We start from the raw sequence: 19784 nt of genomic DNA on the forward strand, positions 1-19784 counted from the left end.
GGGGCTCGAACTCACGAGCCGTGAGATTATGACCTCACGGTCATATGGAGATTATGAGCCAAAGTCAGATGCTTAACCCACTGAGCCACCCAGGCACTCCTCAACATTTTAATCAATATGCTGAAGAGAAACAGTGAAGGGGGGGATGAAGAAACCAGTAAAAATGAACACTCTCCCAGATAATGACATCTTCAAACTAGCTGGCATCTGTTTTTCTGAAAGTCCTACTTGAATTACGTGATACGGCAGTATATTTTTATAAAAGCCAAAGATACAGAAAACACAGTGAACATACAGCCTTTCTAATGCTGCAAAGGCTGCGTTCATTAGTAACCAATTACACTCGCTTGTCGACTTCTACTACGGTAGAGTTGTGTCAACTGAGCATTTGACTATCCAAATTCAACCACACGTACTGAAAATAAGAGTGAAGAGAAGCAGCTCCACAAGCGGCGCAGATGGTTGTTCTCAGCCACCGCCCCCCGCAAGGCTGTCTGAGGACTGAGCAGAGGCTGGCCCGTGTGAATCTGTTCGCACGGCTGGAATGAGCTCCATGTGCCTCACGTATCACGAGCAGCTCTCACTCTCCTGAGTATGATCTAAAGTTTAAGAGTCATTTTTCTATACCACGGCCCTGATTACACTCAACTGTTTCATCTGCTGCTCCAGTGGAGAAACACTGGCCAATTCCAACACTGAAAGCTGGTGAACTGGTTTCTAACGTGCCATCTTCCTAAGTCGCTTCTAGAAGTAACAGGGGAAGCTGAGGCCAATCAAAAAATACTAGAGGGGCACCTGGGTGGCTCCGTCGGTCCAGCGTCCAACTTCGGCTCAGATCATGATCTCGCGGTCCTCAAGTTCGAGCCCCGCGTCGGGCTCTGTGCTGACAGCTCAGAGACTGGAGCCTGCTTCGGATTCTGTCTCCCTCTCTCTGCCCCTCCCCCACTCGTGCTCTGTTTCTCTCTCTCTCTCTCTCTCTCAATCTCTCTCTCTGTCAAAAATAAATGAACTTAGGGGCGCCTGGGTGGCTCAGTCGGTTGGGCGTCCGGCTTTGGCTCAGGTCATGATCTCACAGTCTGTGGGTTCGAGCCCCACGTCGGGCTCTGTGCTGACAGCTTGGAGCCTGGAGCCTGCTTCAGATTCTGTGTCTCCCTCTCTCTCTCTTCCCTACCCCTACTCATGCTCTGTCTCTTTCTGTCTCAAAAATCAAAATAAACATTAAAATTAAAAAATAATAATAAAATAAATAAATAAATAAATAAACTTTAAAAAAAATAAAGTAAAAAAAAGTACCAGAAAATCTCTGTCAAAAGGGACTGCTTCTCTAACAACAGGACTGAAGAGGTCACATAAGAGCAGAGAAACGGAATCTGAAGTAGACAGTTTTCCTTTTACCATGTGAGTTCTCCATAACGAAGGGTTAGTATTACTCAAACTGAAAGAGCACACAGTTTCCCTCTCTTCTTTTTATTTACAGAGGAGTAGTAATAGTACAACGAAACGGAGCCACACAACATACCTGTAACCGCCATCAGAAGTGCGTTAATGGACTTATCGTTTGGAGAACCTATGAGGAGGGACACAGAAACAGCGTGCTGACTTCAAGAAAGGATTACACGGGCCCGCACCGAACAGCACACAAAGATCTGGATCTCGGTGACCTCACAGATCACTCCCAGAGACAACAAAGGGCTACAAGTCTTTCACCGCCTGCCCCAACTTTTATTTGTAATGTCTGCCACTTGCTGGTGCTCAAGCTAATGAGACTTCTAAAAGCTAAGGAAAAACTCTACTCCCTTCTCAGCAGCATCTTAAGGGACATATACCAAACCTACTAATTACCATCTCTCCTCTTTTGAAACCCTTTCCCTTTTATTGTTTTATTGCCTCTAATGCTGGCCCTCTGGAGCCTACCCTCAAACAAAGCATATACACTCCCAAGCAAGCTTTAAACAAACCAACAAAGCAGAAGAGATGCCAGTTTCCTCCCCAACACAAATAAAACTACGTGATGATACTTTTACCAGGCATTTACAGGACCATACAAAGGTCTCGGATCAGCCTTTGTAGCCGGTCTCAAGGATCTCCCTGGCGTTGATCGCTGACTCATGGCAAAGGCCTTAGTCCTAAGAGATCAGAAAAATAATTGAATTGCAAGGGAATACTCACGGCTATATCCAACGAGGGACCCAACTGCCAGAAGCAGACTCAGAGCTAAAACCGGGGCTCTCTTCTGTAATACGTCAGAGACGAAACCTTGCAAAGTTCCACCTGTAAAGCACAAGGAGCCCATCACAATCAAAATCGTTTATCATTTAGCTCAGTTACCTGAAACTCATTCACCATGTACCCCCTACCTGCTATAGGATCCTGAGACTGGTCCACCCAAAAAGAGGGCTGACTCTCCTAAAAAGCTTCCACCAGGGCTTCCTTTTAGGAAGAATGCCTGACTGTTAATTGCCATGATGGATGACAGGGACAGGACACCATGAATCAGACAGCAAAATAAGGAAAAATCATCAAAACCACCCACTGTCTCTTGCTGTTCTCCCTTTTCAAACCAGATGTGAAGGCTTTTCCTAATTTTTCTGCTTTTTATTTTAAAAGATACGGGGGTGCCTGGGTGGCTCAGTCAGTTAAGTGTCCGACTTCGGCTCAGGTCATGATCTCTCAGTTTGTAACTTTGAGCCCCACGTCGGGCTCTGTGCTAACACCTGGGAGCCTGGAGCCTGCTTTGGATTCTGTGTGTGTGTGTGTGTGTGTGTGTGTGTGTCTGCCCCTCCCCCACTTGCGTTCTGTCTCTCTCTCTCTCTCAAGAATAAATAAACATTAAAAAAAATTGTTTTAAGATGATTCATTAGGGGCTCCTGGATGGCTCAGACAGAACCTGCTTGGGATTCTCTCCTCTGTCTCTCCCTCTTTCTTTTGTGCATAGGCCCGCCCTCTGCCCCTCCCCCTGACTCACGCACGTGTGCTTGCGCGCTCTCTCTCTCTCTCTCTCTCTCGCTCTCGCTCTCTCTCTCTCCCAAAATAAATAAGCATTAAACAAACAAACAAACAAAAAAGATGATTCATTGAAGACCATGCCTCACAGGCTATTAGTAGCAGCCAATAAATGTTCACTAAAATTAAATGCAGTGATTATGGTCTGGTGATAATGCACAGGCCAGGATCTTTAAAAAGAGGTGATGTGAATCCTTCAAACAACAAGGTCACCTTTAGATACAGCCCCATTTCGAGTTCTAGGGACTATGGGACATCTGGTACATCCTCATCAGACAGCAGGATCCAGAGGTATGAGCAGGTCTAAAGGTGACAGCCTCACCTTTGGCTCTGTATCTAAGGCTAAGGGCAGACAAGTTCAAGTACAATAACAGGGTATCGCCTGAGGATGCACTGCTCTCACGTGCTCAGGACAGTTTAGCCTTACCACAATTCTAAATCCAAACAGCACAGAAAAGATGCTAAGGTTTTGCCACAGCAACAGCAGTAACACCCACTACCGCAGTCTGTACTGCTGTCTTGTTTTAAAGTTTCTCCCGTACCTGTTTATACTTCCAGCTATAGCAAAAAGTTACCATTAAAATCTGCTGTGTACAATGAAACAGCTGCAAAATGCGCCTAGGAATTAATCCCGCTATTATTCCCACCTCTACGGTCTGACAAAATCTACACACTAAGCTAGTATCTCCCCTTCTTTGGTGTGGGTGGTGGGAAAGGTGGTGGGAAATAGATCAAATGAACACATTCACATTCTAACTCGGATCCCTGGCGTGTGATTAGCTTTAGAGCTCAGATATCACTTGCAAGTGTACGAAAGGGTTACATTTAAAGAGATCACGGAGGGAAACATCGCTGTGCTTCCCAACACAAAAGAACTGATCCATAAACAAAGAACGGAGAAACAAGAGCCCTATAAATCACAGGGCTGCCGGGGGCTGGCTCTTCTTTTCTATGGATTCTTTTTTTTTTTTTTTTTTTTTTTTTAAGAGTTTGTGTGTTTACTGATCGGACACTTTAGGAAAAATGGCTGTGGACTAAGTAATAAAACTTTAAAGGATGTCAGATTCCATAACCCAGTAAAATATTACTAGTGACTAACTCCCCTTACAGAAAAAGATGCATCTGGCCTTACCTATAATTCCTCCAACATCGTACCAAATGGACAGCTTGTCAGCTTCAGCCTCCTTCCATCCAAAGTTGTTACTCAGATAAAAGGGCAACCAGAAGAAGAAGGAGTAATTTACCAACTTCAAGCAGGCATAGGCCAGTGAATACTACAAGAAAAACATTCGACTATCAGGGAGAACAAATAGCACAGCAGGACCACAATTGTTAACATAATTAAAAAAGCAAAACCAGACACAGGAGTTTGGGATGAACCCACCTGATTCTAGAATTAAACATATCTATAGATTCCCTGACTTTGCCTAGTCTCCCTCTTCTCTTTATCCCCATTAGCTTCCAGAAAAGCACATGCAGCAGGCCTTTAGAATAAGAACACATAGGACTATTTCTTGACTGTCCCCAATTTCTTCTCCTTCCAGTTCTCCGGTAGAAGCAAACCAGTGTTTTGAACCTAAAAGGCAGGGCATTTACTCGTGTTTCTTTATTTAGACAAAGATAAAAGCAAAAGAAATCCAAATCCATATCATTAACCAAAAGCAAAGAAATCCAGTAAGCATCTCGGCTTTTCTTCCAAGCAGCCAAACCTTTCTGGTTCGTCTACTTCCTGCAAAGTTAACATTACGAACAGTGGAGGGCAATAGGACTACACTCCAGTTTCAAGGTCCAAAAAAAGCATCAACGTTAAAACTATTTTCATATTATGGTGTCCAAAGGCTTTATATTCCAGTGGAAAAGAAAAAGCATCTTTGGTGAGTCAGCAATGAAGGAACACGATGGCCATGGGCCTCGTGACTCTACTTGGAGGAATAAAAGATGGCAGCGGGGCTAAGACTCCTATATTCAACACATTATTACCAGGAAATCCTGACATTTAGCATCAAAGGAGAAAGGGGGAGGAGCAGAGAGACCGGACTTCAAAGGGTGTCTGGCTAGTATATTCTTTTCCCTGGAGCTGCCAGTTATTCCCTAGGTATCACTTGTTTTAAAACAGCTTCCCTGGCAGGGCAACAGCCACCCCCTAGAGAGCTAAATCCCAATCATGAGGGCGTTTTGTCCAGACAGCCTGCTGCAGAGACAAAGGAATTAAGTTAACTAGATTTCCTCTGCATCCCTGCCTGTGTCAGGGAACAATCGCTTGTGAAATACAAAGGAATAGAAAAAAAAAAAACACTTACAACAACAGATTTTTAAGTCCTGTCCCAGAAATTAAACTATTACCAGCAAAGTATTTTAATAACTAGTTAAAAATTACTAATCACTAGCATGAGAACAGGCCTAAAGGAACTTGCATTTCTCTTGTATAATCTATCATCTTTTGGTGACAGAATTGTGGAAACTCGCACTTACATTTTAACTTATAGTTCACTATCTGTTTGCAAATATCGGTCCTCTCGGCTTGGAGGCAGAGGTCAGAGGAACAAGTATGTATGAGAAAGGACAACCTGCAGGCTCTGAATCTAGCTGAGGGGTTACATTGTAAAGCACCATTAGACAATAAAATAAACAAAACCGGGTGCTTGTTCACAATACAATAACCCAATGTTCTAGGCCCCGGGGAAGGCTGGTTTACTTTCCACTCCAGAGGGAAGGGGAACAGAGACACAGGATGGGCTGAGGGACTTATCCCAGGCCTCACACAGAGTTAGTGGGTAAGCCGGACACATAACCTAGGCCTCTGAACTTCCACTCCCGTGCTAGAGGGCCCGAAACATCAAGACAGAAAAACTGCAGCAGAAGGGATTTAGTTTAGACGTTAGATGGTTCTCCTGACTGTAAAGGTTTTGGAAACACTGGAATGCATTACCAAGAAATACTGTGGAGTAATGTGCTCTGGACCTTTTAATAAAAGGGCAAACAATTTTGTTCCCGGAATGATAAGAATATAGGCAAAGAAGGCAGACTGAAATGGACCATTCAAAACCCCCTCTTGGTCTACATATAATTCTATAATACTTCAACAAATCAAAAAGAATGTATTTAAAAACACCAATTTCGGGCACCTGAGTGGCTCAGTTGGTGAAGCTTCCGACTCTTGATTTCGGCTTAGGTCATGATCTCACCGTTTGTGAGACTGAGCCCCATGTCAGGCTCTGCCTGCTTGGGTTTCTCTCTCTCCCTCTCTCTCTCTGCTCCTCCCCTGTGTATGCGTGCATGTGCTCCCCCTCTCTCCTGCTCTCATTCAAAACAAATAAACATTAATAAACAAAAACCAAAAAAAACATTAATTCTGCCTTCTTACTTGAATGCTAGGTCAGGGTCAGCACACTGGAGCTCACGGGCCAAACCTGTCCACACCCATTTGTTCCATACCATCCAGGGTTTCTTGCTTCCTGGACGTGAGTAGTTGTGGTAGAGCCTGTACAATCCCCCCTCCAAAGTTAAAAACATTTACTATCTGGCTCTTTACAGAAAATGTACACTAACCCCTGCATTAGACTGCGGATAAAATTTCAAGTCTAGAAACAAGCTGAGGGTCACTATCCAATATTCCTCTGAACATATACTCCTACAATAAAGTATCAAAAAGAAGCTAAACACTTAAAGATGCTTTATCCTAGGGAGGGTTCACATTCAGGCCACAATATCTCACTGGTGGTAAGGAGATCTGAGGGGCCCTTACCGGTATAACTCCAGGAAGACAACAGGCCTGATAAAAGCTGATTGCCTTGACTTGGGTAGTAGTGCTGCCTTCTTGAATGGAATAATTAGGTTCGTATTCATCTTCGTTTTCGGCACCATTAATTAATGGCCTGTGTGAGTCTTCTTCAAAATTTTCTTCTGCCTCAATACCTGGGATACCTGCAACAGTAACAGCCACCATTTATAGAATGCCTTCTAGATGCCCGGCACTGGGCCGAGGGTTCTGCATGTATCGTTGCTCGTGCGGTTGGTGTTATTTTCATTTCCACATTACAGAAGAAGCAACTAAGGTTCAGAGGCCAAGGTCAGCTGAGGTCGGCTAAGATCACACAGCTAATAAGCCACAAAGCCAGGACTCTGATTCTACTTTACCTGGCTTCAGAGCAATGCTTTTTCAACTACTTCACACTCTCTCTCTTACATTAAAAAAAAAATAAAATAAAGTGTTCACTACACACGAGTAAACTGACATGTCTCTTCAAGAACACTCAAAAGACGGACTTGTACATTTATTTGCTTCTGTGGTTTTGCTCGTACATATTCTGTATGTAACCACAGATGAGTATCACACTAAATTACTTTTACGAAGGACAAGAAATGTCTGAAGAAGTGAAATGAGAAACATTCCATGCTAGTTTCCAGTCAGTATTCTCGATTACAAAGCTCATTTGCCAATGAAGAGTCTTCCCTGAATCCAGGAAGGTGAGCCTCGCTCCCCCCCAAACGTCCGCAGCTGTGCTGGGAGAGCCACCCACGGGGTCTACTGGACACACAGAGCAACGCCACTCCTCTAAGTCACTGAAAGGGGGTCACAGTTCTCCTAGGGAACAAGAACCTGGCCGTGCAGGCCTCACCCATCACCGTAAGATGTTCTGAACAGAAAGGCCGCTTCTCCTCACCAATTTCTTCTGGTGACACCAGGAGTCCAAAGAAGATGATGATCCCACCAGCAAACTGCACCGCCGCGGTCACCAGAAAGGCATACTGGAGAAGAGAGGAGAGAGGTGCTTCCTTACCCATCTGGGGGATTTGTTCAAGCACATTCATTAGAAGCACCCATGGGGCAGGTGGGGAGCTGGGCAGGAAGAACAGGGAGACTGGCAAGGAAGTGGCCCGTGCCAGGCACAGAGCTGTTTCGCGTGTTTTCCCAGGCATCTTCCCCACGAGGCTCAAAGAGCACAATTAAAGTCCCAGGGACACTGAGTGGTACTGCAATTGTGAAATCAGGACTGGCTCCCAAATCCTCATTCTTCGCACCACACAGCCTCCCACAAGAGACAGTATCTGCCCCCACAAACATTCTATCCGGTTGAGGGGATTAAACAATACACCAAACAATAACACAAGGCATCAAGCAGCCAAATAGATGAGAAGGCCCGGTCCTAATAAGAAACACAAAGAGAAGGAAACAGCTAATGATGCCGATATAGCAAGACAATGTCTTAAGGAAGAGCTAAAACAGGCAGCGGACGGTCTTTCCCAGCACGACTGAAGCAAAGCGGGCTGGGAACTGGATAGAAAGTCTCCTACATGGTCAAAGCAGATGGCTTGTGCTGAGGGACAGTAGGGAATAAAACTGATAGGAAAAGGTGAGATCAAGATGAAAGAACCTCAAAAGCCAGGCTGCAGAGCTGAATTCTGTTTAATAGAGAATGGAACCTGATGTGGAGAGACAGCCTAAATTTCTGGAAAAGACGGTGACACGTTAGCGTTTCCAGAAGTCAAACCTGGGAGCAGCACACAGGGTGAACCAAAATTCCCATCTGAAGCAATGACTATAATCCAGATGCAAATCTAAGAAGCCTAGAATAAAGGTGACTGGGAGTGCACAAAGGACCTCCCATTGACCCTAACTAGACAAAAATTCTTCTGAGACCAAACCTTTGGTGAACTATTTAAAGATTTATTTATTTTTTAGGGGCACCTGAGTGGCTCAGTCGGTTAAGCATCCGACTTCAGCTCAGGTCATGATCTCGCGGTCTGTGAGTTCGAGCCCCGTGTCAGGCTCTGTGCTGACAGCTCAGAGCCTGGAGCCTGCTTCAGATTCTGTGTCTCCCTCTCTCTCTGCCCCTCCCCCACTCACACTCTGTCTCTCTCCAAAATAAATAAACATTTTTTAAAACTTAAAGATTTATCTACTTTTTAAAAGATTAACTTACTTACGTTATTTAGGCTTTAAAATACATATACTTTCACATGATCCAAGCAACAAAAAGTAGATTGTATAGTAAAAACTCTCCTTCCCACCTCTTCTCCCATCCACTTAATCCTCATTTTCCCAACATATGACCATTGTTATTTGATTTCTACTTCCCAGAGACTGTTTCAGAAACACAAGCGAATATAAATATATACTCTAACTTTTCCGCCATTCTACAAAAATGGCTTCACTCAATACACGCTGTTCTGCACCCTCGTTTTCTTCACTTAACATACCATTGAGAACTTTCCCTATCAGGACGGAGAAAGCTTCCAAATTCTAATTTATGGCCTTCAGCCTTCCGTTGAAGAGGATGTCACAGTTTATTTCCCTACTGGTTCACATTTGTTATCAATTTTTGTTATTACAAACAATGTTGAAATAACCATATAGAAATATTACCTTGTATATGTGGAAGTATATTCACCCCTGGGATTACTTACTGGAGGTGGAACAGCTCAGTTAGAGCAGCTGTAATTTTGATGGACAGTCTCATAGTGACTCCGGGGCGGGGGGGGGGGGGGGGGGGGGTCAATGCTTGTTTACATTCTCATAAACACAAGATGCTATCAAACTTATGGATTCTTACCAATATAACAAGTAAACAGCATAGTTCCTTTCTTTTTTAGTGTAGTTTTAATTTGCATTTCTCTACCAACTAACACCTACGCTCCATAAAGGCAGAGATTTTTCTCTTTTCTGGCCAGTGCTCTACTCCCTACTGCCTAGGAGCACTTAGACTGCAATACATATTTATTGAATGAATAAGTTACAAATAAAGTGGCATATTTTGTCATATATTTCGAAACCATTTCTATTTCTTTTTCATGAACTACACATTCAAATCCTTTACCCTCCTTTCTATTTGTTGTTGATCTTTTTATTATCAATTTGCAGATACTCTTTACATAGGAGGGAGATTAGTTCTTTATCTGTAACATGAGTTGCAAAGACTTTTCTCCCAATTGATTATACTGTCTTTAGACTTGGGCATTTTCCCATGAATAATCTCTATGTTTGGATTTATCAAAAGTTTGTCTACTTTTAATACAAGCCTTGCCCCACCCAAACATAGCTCTACATAGTTTTAAATAGCCATGGTACTATTTCCTAAAAAACAAAATATATTTATATACTCAAGAAAAAGCTAGAAAGAAATACCTACCTCATAACCATATTGCAGAACAGAAGAAGCTAGGCATGCTCCCAAAATATTGCCCACTGATGCACAGGCACTCCAGAGACCAAAAACAACTCCTCGTCTACGAGAACAGTAGAAAACAGAAAACAATACAATCGGAAGGAATTCTGATGCAGTTCCCATACAAAATGGCCAAAACGGTGGAAGTCCACATTACAAAGATCAACATTCTATCTTAAGATGTTTTTAAAGTACACCCAAATGACAAAACATCATGTTCCTTAAGGATATTATTAAACTAAAGCTCATTTCGGGGTGCATCCCAAGATACTGTGAAGAGATTTTTGAAAGTAAGCCACAGATTGGGAGGAAATATTTGCCTATCACTGATTTAATAAAAGACTTGCATTTGAAATACAAAGAACTCTCAAAACTCAATAATACAAAACAATCCAGGGGCGTCGGGCTGGCTCAGTCAGTGGAGCATGCAACTCTTGATCTCAAGGTTGTAAGTTGAGTTGGGTATAGAAATTACTTTAAAAAAAATTTTAAATCCTAAGGGGAAAAAAATCTAATGCAACATTAAAGAGTGTGAATCTACAATTATCTCAAATAAAAAGTTTTAAAAAAGAAGTTCATGCACACAAAAATATGATGCAAGTAAGCACATAAAAAGATATTGGACACCATCAGATATTAGGGAAATGCAAATGAAAACCACAGTGATGTAGCACTGCATACCTACTAGAATAGCTGAAGACAAAAAAAGACCACATATACCAAGTGCTGGCAAGAACACACAGCAACTAGAACCCTTACACTCTGCTGGCAGCAATGTAAAATGGTAAAACCACTTTGGAAGAGACTGCCAGTTTCTTAAAAAGATAAACACACACCTACCACATGACACAGACATTCTACTTTGAGGTATTTATCCAAGGAAAATGAAAGCATATGTTCTTATAAGGATTTATACACAAATGTTCACAGGGGCTTTGTCTGTAATAACCAAAAACTGAAAACAACCCAAACGTTCAACAACAGCCGAAAAGATAAACAAATGGTGATACAATAGGTTACTACTTGGTTAAAAAAAGGAATGAACTATCGATACACATGATATGAATGAACCTCAGAATAATTACATTGAATGAAAGCAAATAAGAAACTATATACTGTATGATTCTATTTATATAAAATTTTAGAAAATGCAAAGTAATCTAAGGTGACAGAAAGCAGACCAACAGTTGCCTGGAGACAGCAATGGGAGGGAGGGAGAAGGTAGCAGGAGTGGTGGAGGAGAGGACTTAACAAAACGGCAAGAGGAAACTCTTGGGGGTGATGGAGATGTCCATTTTCTTAACTGTGGTGGTGGTTTTAAGGACGTATGCATGCCAACACTCATCAAATGGTACATCTTAAATCTGTGCAGCTTATTATATACCTTAATAAAGCCACTAAAAAAAAAATAGGTAAACCAAGAATCTAGTGGAAGGGAACCTAGGTACCACAACGGTCCAGGAAAGGGGTGTCTGGGTGGCTCAGTTGGTTAAGCAGCTGACTTCAGCTCAGATCACGCATGCGAGTTCGAATCTTGCATCAGAGTCTCTGCTTTAGCACAGAGCCCACTTCAGATCCTCTGTCCATCCCCACTCCCCTCTCTGCTTCTCCTTCTACCCCCGCACCCGACTCCTACGTATGCATGTGTGTGTGTGTGTGCGCATATGCGTGTTCTCTCTCTCTCAAAAATAAACAAACATTTAAAAAATAATAAAACGGGCTCCTGGGTGGCTCAGCCGGTTGGGCATCCAACTTCAGCTCAGGTCATGATCTCATGGTTTGTGGGTTCGAGTCCCATGTCAGGCTCTGTACTGACAGCTCAGAGCCTGGAGCCTGCTTCGGATTCTGTATCTCCCTCTCTCTCTGCCTCTCCCCAACTCATGCTCTATCTGTCTCTGTCTCTCAAAAATAAATAAATGTTAAAAAATTAAGGGGCGCCTGGGTGGCTCAGCCGGTTAAGCGTCCAACTTCGGCTCAGGTCACGATCTCGCGGTCTGTGAGTTCAAGCCCCGCGTCGGGCTCTGTGCTGACAGCTCAGAGCCTGGAGCCTGTTTCAGATTCTGTGTCTCCCTCTCTCCCTGACCCTCCCCTGTCCATGCTCTGTCTCTCTCTGTCTCAAAAATAAATAAGCGTTAAAAAAAAAGTTAAAAAATTAAAAATTAATTAATTAATTAATTAAAATAAAAAATCATAAAACATACAAAATCTAGCAAGAGGGTCCTGGAGGAGAGTCAGGAGTTGTTCAGTCTGAACAACACTGGCTAACCAAAGACATGATTTTAGAAGAAACCAGTTGAGAAAGAACTGCTTTAAATTGTCATAGTTTTAATGGTACTTTGTGGTTTATTGCTGTGTTTTATTTTTTTATTTAAAAAAATTTTTTTTAACGTTTATTTATTTTTGAGATAGAGAGAGACAGAGCATGAACGGGGGAGGGTAAGAGAGAGAGGGAGACACAGAATCTGAAGCAGGCTCCAGGCTCTGAGCAGTCGGCACAGAGCCTGACGCGGGGCTCAAACTCACGGACCGCGAGATCGTGACCTGAGCTGAAGTCGGCCACTCAACTGACTGAGCCACCCAGGCACCCCTATTGCTGTGTTTTAGAGGAAACCTCACTGGGCCTTAAGGAGCACATCATCAATTTAACTTACTAGTATTACTTGTTGAAAAACAAATTGTCCAATGCTCAAAAATGAACAATAATGGCTCAAGTTTTTTTCTTTGTGATTGATCCATAGAAATAATGGAATGGTCAACCTGTCCAGGCACTGCTTTCAAACACCCAGGGTCATCCAATTTATAAAAGCTCAGGTAAGGAGTGCCCGGGTAGCTCAGTCATTTAAGTGTTCAGACTCTTGATTTTGGCTCAGGTCATGATCTCAAGGTTCATGAGACGAAGTCCACATCAGGCTCTGTGCTAACAGCATAGAGCCTACTTGGGATTCTCTCTCTGCCCCTCCCACACACTTTCTCTCTCTCTCTCCCTCCCTCCCTCCCTCTCTCTCTCTCTCTCTCTCTCAAAATAAATAAATAAACATTTTGGAGGGCGCCTGGATGGCTCAGTCAGTTAAGCATCTGACTCTTGGTTTCAGCTCATGTCATGATTTCATGGCTTCATGGGTTCAAGCCCCACATCAGGCTCTGTGCAGGCAAAGCAGAGCCTGCTTGGGATTCTCTCTCTCCCTTTGTCTCTGCCCCTCTCCCACTTGTGCTGTCTCTCTCAAAATAAATAAATTAAAAAGAAAAACAAAACAAAACATTTTTTTAAAAAAATGAATAAAAATTTAAAAAAATAAAAGCTCAAGTAAGAAGGATCTCAAAATGATATGTGTCAAGGTGATTATCTTTGGGGCACCCGGGTGGCTCAGTTAAGCATCTGACTCTTGATTTTGGCTCGGGTCTTGATCTCGTAATTCGTGAGATCGAGTCTCCACATCAGGTGCTGGCAGCACAGAGCCTGCTTAGGATTCTCTCCCTCTATCAGCCCCTCTACCCTCCTCTCTCTTTCAAAATAAAAAAACTAAAAAAAAAAAAGATTATCTTGGGGCACCTGAGTGGCTCAGTCGGTTGAGCATCCGACTTCAGCTCAGGTCATGATCTCACGGTTCGTGGGTTCGAGCCCCGCGTCAGGCTCTGTGCTGACAGCTCAGAGCCTGGAGCCTGCTTTAGATTCTGTGTCTCCCTCTCTCTCTCTGCCCCTCCCCTGCTTGCACTCTGTCGGTCTCTCTCAAAAATAAATAAATATTAAAAAAAAAAAAAATGTGCTGGGGGATGGGGGGGGAGACTGGATGGCTCAGTTGGTTGAGCATCTGACTCTCAATTTCAGCTCAGGTCACGATCCCAGGGTCGTGGGATTGAGCCCCACGTAGAAATCTCCCCACCTCCACTCTCTCAAAAATAAATAAACATTATTTATTTAAGAATAAAACAGAACGCGTCTCACAGGGCTAGGCCACCCCTCAAGTCCACACCATTTCCGACACGCTCCAATGTGAAACCTCTCAACTATTCTTTCTAAAATAGAGGGAAGGCACGGGAAGGATCAAAAAGATCAAGCTGACTGATGACAGGTGTGAATAATCTGATATTAAAACCACTTAAAAAGAGAAATTAAAGACAAAGGGAGTGGCATACCCCGCTTTCCCAAACCAGTTGCCCATAACCGCAACCACACAGGGCCAACCGGTAGACTGCAGCAGGCCATTCCCAATCCACAGACAGCAGTAGAGGCCCTTGTTGTAGAAATGCAGCCATTCTGTGACAGGGCCAAAGACGAACACCTACGAGGAAGGGAAGAAAAAGGGACACGTGACATCCACGCAGACACCTAGAGGACACCTAACTGCCTACCATGCTTATGTTTCTGCGTGAAGAGACACATTCAAGGGTCCCGGGCCTAAGAGACACGCGGCTGACTCTCCAGAGGCTCCTGCTCAGAGCAGCACCGAGCGAGTAAGACAAACACATTAAACTGCCCCCACTGACGAAAGACGTCAAACAACACAAAGCTCCCTGACGACCAGCCCCCGGCTCAACGTGGATCTTCTGCTCTAAAAAGTTCAATCCTCATTGTTCGACCCCATCATACAGCTCTCGTTTTCTCGTCCTCAGGCCCATGTGTGTGGAGGACAACTGTAAGGACCGAGTTTGTGGATATAAGGTCAGTCAGCGCAGGGCCACGCACACCGTGGGGCCCAGGACACACAAGCATCATTATTACTGCAGCTGTCTAGAGAACCGGTGGAAGCTGTGATCGGCTCGGTAATTCAGCAGCGTTCGCCAAGCAACTGCTTTTTGTAGGCATTTTGCTCAAGTGAACATTTTGTCTGCAGTTGAAATTTCTTTGGGGAATATTCTGCATGGGTTAAAAAATGGAATGCACCATATTATGTTTCCATTGGGGAATAAGCAAAAGTATAAGGAGAGAAAAACAGTCAGTGGTTGCTGACCAGAGGCTGGGGGAGGAGGGAAGAATGGTTGTGACACAACTGGACTCGTTTGTTGAAACTTGGAACCACACACCAAGAAGGGTGAGTTCATGCACATACTTCAATTTTTCAAATAATGTAAAAAAACAAAACAAAATGTACACAGGTTTTAAAATAAGATGCATACGTGGGTAGGCGAGCAGGCTATGAATGAATGAAGTGTTTCAATCTCTCAAGTGGCAGATATTGGAAAATAATCATAAAATAGGGTCTAATTGAAATTGATGCTTTCATTCAACCAATAAAAATTCCTCACTAGGAGCTAGGAAACAAACAAACAAAAAAGATGCATCAAATGTGGATCTTGACCTCTAGAGCACTAAATTAGCTGGGCGTTGTTCCCCAGGCCTCGCACACAGAAACTCGCAAGAGCCTCCCTACCAGCCCTGTAGGAAGGTCTTCAATGAGGCTGAAGCAAGAGCAATGGCAGCTGGGAGATGGCGGAAGAGGAAGTGACAGCCAGGTAGTCCAGGTCTCGGGAAATCTGTGACCTCAACCATCATGCTGCAGACCCCCAGGGAAAGCAAGACTGATACAGAAATCAGCAGCCTAAGCAGCAGACAACGTAAGTGCTGCGGCAGGGGAGCCCGGAAGAGGAAGCGATCCCTTTCAGGAACGAAGGTCAGGAGAGTAAGGCATTATGAAAGAACTGCCATTTAGCCAGTCACTTGCAGGAGACCCTGAGTTAGACTATGGAGAGCTAACTGAACAGGGAGCCATTGGAGGCAGGAAGAAGAGTGAGAGCAAAGAGAGTGAGACAGAAAGACACAGGCTGTGTTAGGACCACGGGAAAAAGTATGGCCAGATCCAAGCGGTGAAGTGTAGTGGTCAACACAACTACCAAGGCGGCTCAGGACCAGGTTCTTGAGAGCACTGAATGCCGTGCTATTTATGCTTGGCTTCGGTGGTGAACGAATCAGGGAAGGGGCATGATCCAAATCTCACTTTAAAAAGATTCCCCTAAGTGATGGGGCGCCTGGGTGGCTCAGTCGGTTAAGCGTCTGACTTCGGCTCAGGTCATGATCTTGCAGTTTGTGAGTTCGAGCCCCACATCGGGCTCTGTGCTGACAGCTCGGAGCCTGGAGCCTGCTTCGGATTCTGTGTCTCCCCCTCTCTCTGCCCCTCCCATCCTCATGCTCTGTCTGTCTCTCAATAATAAATAAATGTTAAAAAAATAAATAAATAAAAAATAAAAGATTCCCTCAAGTTGAAAAGGCACACAAGTTACTAAAAAAATGGAAGATTAATTCTATTCTCCTATTCTACATATAGAAATAGAGAGAGTACTTGGATTCAAAATACCTGACCAAGACGATAATATTGATGATGACGATAATAACACTAATACCTTTTCAACTTACCACTAGTGCAGAAGAACACATGCCAAACGACAGAACCCATCGTAAATTAAGCCGATCTCCAACAATTCCACTGATGAAAAGGCCCTAAAAATAAAGCATGTTTATTTTACAGCTCTGAGTAATGACACAACATGAAAAAGAGGAAGATACAATGCGATGCAGGTGAGGGAAACAAAACACTGACATGACTCAAAATTAAACTTCGTTCATAAGCCCAGACTAGCTGTCTCCATCAGTTTCACACACGTTTCGTGAAATAACAGTGGGTTTCTGCACATTACACTGTAAACAAACTCACGTACCCAAATACTACAATCCAGTGTAAACTCTGGTTCTACCAAAAGCGGATCCCCATCACTGCCTAAAAAGGAGACTGGAAAACCAAAAACAAAACAAAGCAAAAATACTAATGAAACAAGCACACAAATATATTTCATTTTCTAGAACAGATTAACTCCTAAGGATCAGCGATGTGCATTCCCATAGGGGTTACACTTCGCCATTTGCATTCTGAAATCAAGATGTGTCACAACGCGTCCTGCACAACAGAAGCTTCTGGGGCACAAGCACTGCCTGTTTAATCTGACCCTTGGGCTTCATGACTTCACGAGGCAGGGAGTGTAGGGGCACAAAGCCAATAATTAGTTGAAGATAAGTACAAACGTTCTGCCTCCTGCTCTCCTCCCACTGAGCGGCAAGAATCAAAATCCGGTGGTCACGGCCGCAAGGCAGACTAAGGAGCCAAGGGCAATACACTGGGTTTCTTCCATGAATATGTAAAAGGAATAAATGTCTTGACTGAAAACCTAAATCCAGGTATAGGTGTTTCTGACACACCGACTGTATCTATACTAGAGAAAACAGACGGTATGTCTCATCGTCGACCTGTCACTACTTCAAAAGAAACACCCGTAAGCTTCAGATTCTATGTTCTATAGCTGCCACTCACACGTCTTATGCTACAGACAGTAAAGGGGGTGAAGAAAATCTCTCAATGTTTCAGATGAGGGAACCAATTTATTCTGTGTTATTTCAAATGCCTACATGATGCCTGAAGTGCCAGAAGGACATGCGGCTCGATATAAAGAAGCATGATCACTGACTGCTCGTGGCCCCTTTATCTCCTAAACCTACCGAATCCTAGTGATAGGTATGATCGCAACTCTAGATAAGAGGAAACTAAAGATCAAAAAAAGGGTTAAATTCCATTTGGAAACCAAATATGACACAGGCAGTTGACTGTGGTAGAGGTGGTCTTTGCACTGGAAGATGCTGTTTCTTAACATACACCGTAAAGGCTCAGTGACAAGCACTCCAGGGAGTGCTCCACCCACAGGGGGTGCTCCACCTAAAGCTGAATGACCATGTTATTGGGATTTCCTACTCAAAATGCCCAGGGTGAAGAGTTAGGCTAATTGATCCACGATCTGCTCCAACTGTTTCTACTACTACAGGCTTCCTCTTTGAAGAAAAGATATTCCAATAATTGCCCAAAGAAACACTCAGAGATTACTCTGGGACTTTCACTTGGTGTTTCACATCACCTGGATATTCGTAATCAAAGGACTTTTTTATAACTGGACACATTTGCAAGAGAGGAAATCAGACCCTGGGAGAAAAGCGCGGACGGCTCACAGTATGCTCCCCGCGGCCTGAGCTCAGCCGCCACCACACAGCTCCCGCAACCAGAGATCCCAGCTGCCCGATCCAAGACGACTACCTTGGACAGAGAATTAGCGCCTGCCATGCTGGTATGGCTCCCAGGACACCACCATCTCTCGGTTCTCCCCCTTGACTGCTGCACCTCTGCCCACGTGCCCATTCTTCACGTCCCCTGCCTCGAGATAACAGAAGCCCCATGGCTCAGTTGTCACACCTCTTCTTTATCCTCACCTGCTCCTTGGATGATTCCATCGTCTCCTAACTGAAAATTATCTAGATGCCAAAGACTCTGAAATCTGTACCGCTAGGCTGAGCCTCTACCTTGAACTCGAGATTCACATAATCAAATGTCTACTCTTCGTCCTTTGGGCAATGATAGGTATGTCACATGTAACCTGTCTAAAAGAGACTGCCCCCAAAGCCTACCGTCCTCCACTCTGCTATGATACTTCCACCCTAGAGTTGTTCTCGACACCTCTCTTTCTCTTATATTCCACACGCAACAGGAAAAAGAATTCTTGGTTCTACCTTCAGAACACAGGTAAAATCTACCTCTTCCCACCTCTGTTACCCCACCCTGGATCTGAGACATCATCATCCTTCACCTCAAAACCGGAAGAGCCTAACCTGTCTCCCTGTTTCTGCCTTTGCCCTTGGTTCAGTCACCCAGGGCAGCAAGTGCACCTGCACAAACATGGGGCAGATCCCAGCACTCGTCTGCGCAAAACCTTCCATGGCTCCCATCTCACTCAACGTTAAAGTCAAAGCCCCAACAAAGGGACCAAAGCCCTAAAGGTCTGAGCCCCATACCTTCTCTGGCCTCACTTCCTGTCTCTCTGTTCTAATCACCCAGACCTCATTCACATCAGGTCTTGGCTCAAATACAGCCTCCTACCCGAGGTCTTCCCCAGCCATCCTACCTAAATTACAACTCCCACCCGGGGCTATGTATTCCCCTTTCCCTGCTTTATTCTTCTCCACAGCACCTATCACCTCCACCCATCTTCTTTATTTGCTTATGTACAGCGCCGTGTTACTGTTGGTCCTCCTTAGCTCCCACCCAAGAATGTAAGCTTTATAAAGCTAGGGATTTTTCCTGTGTTGCTCACTGATGAACTCCCACAGACTAGAAGAGTATCTGGCACATGATAGGTTCTCAGTAAATATTTGTCAGATGGATGAAAAATGAATGAATGGCTGGGTAGATGGATGGGAAGGACACAAAATATAAACTTCAGCAAAACTGAACTCTCCTGGGTCAGGAAATTCTAGAATTCCTTAAACACTTCGTAAGTGTGCAGTCATTTCCATATATATCTTTCCTCAACCTAAAACCCTCAAATTCTAAAACTTACCACAGCATAAGAGAAGAGGAAAATGGTGTCCAGCGTTCCAAGGAAAAGAGTGGCCTCCTCTGCGCTGTTGAACAAATGGTTGCTGCTCCAGATCTACAACAACACAAGAGCCAGGTCAGTCCCCACTGGTACCTGTCAGTCCTTCTCTCTCTCAAAGCACCTGCACCTACGGCCTCTGCCCGCCCTCACAGAGCCCTGGGGAGGTTGCACAGAGGAAATCAGCACTCTGTAGATAAGGAAACACACATG

At 44.1% G+C, this 19784-nt stretch overlaps 1 protein-coding gene across 9 annotated transcripts in view; it reads right to left on the reverse strand.

Annotated features, from left to right (window-relative positions):
• SLC37A3 (solute carrier family 37 member 3) overlaps positions 1 to 19784 on the reverse strand; it is a 62406-nt gene that overhangs the window by 26025 nt on the left and 16597 nt on the right. For 8 of the 9 annotated variants that reach the window (XR_006199158.1, XR_006199156.1, XR_006199159.1 and 5 more), the window contains exons 4-12: positions 19536 to 19628; positions 16519 to 16602; positions 14304 to 14449; positions 10134 to 10230; positions 7668 to 7752; positions 6749 to 6927; positions 4136 to 4277; positions 2170 to 2271; positions 1520 to 1567 (exon numbers count right to left, since the gene is read on the reverse strand). Coding sequence is in view for 6 of the 9 variants with exons in the window: in XM_042926468.1 (XP_042782402.1) it covers positions 1520 to 1567; positions 2170 to 2271; positions 4136 to 4277; positions 6749 to 6927; positions 7668 to 7752; positions 10134 to 10230; positions 14304 to 14449; positions 16519 to 16602; positions 19536 to 19628 (976 nt within the window). In the remaining 3 variants the exon portion in view is untranslated. Of the gene's footprint in view, positions 1 to 1519; positions 1568 to 2169; positions 2272 to 4135; positions 4278 to 6748; positions 6928 to 7667; positions 7753 to 10133; positions 10231 to 14303; positions 14450 to 16518; positions 16603 to 18238; positions 18492 to 19535; positions 19629 to 19784 lie in introns of those variants that run through there. The other variant, XM_042926487.1, reaches the window with a different exon arrangement.

Source organism: Panthera leo, chromosome A2 (genome assembly GCF_018350215.1).
Source record: "Panthera leo isolate Ple1 chromosome A2, P.leo_Ple1_pat1.1, whole genome shotgun sequence".
In the NCBI taxonomy this organism is placed as follows: domain Eukaryota; kingdom Metazoa; phylum Chordata; class Mammalia; order Carnivora; family Felidae; genus Panthera; species Panthera leo.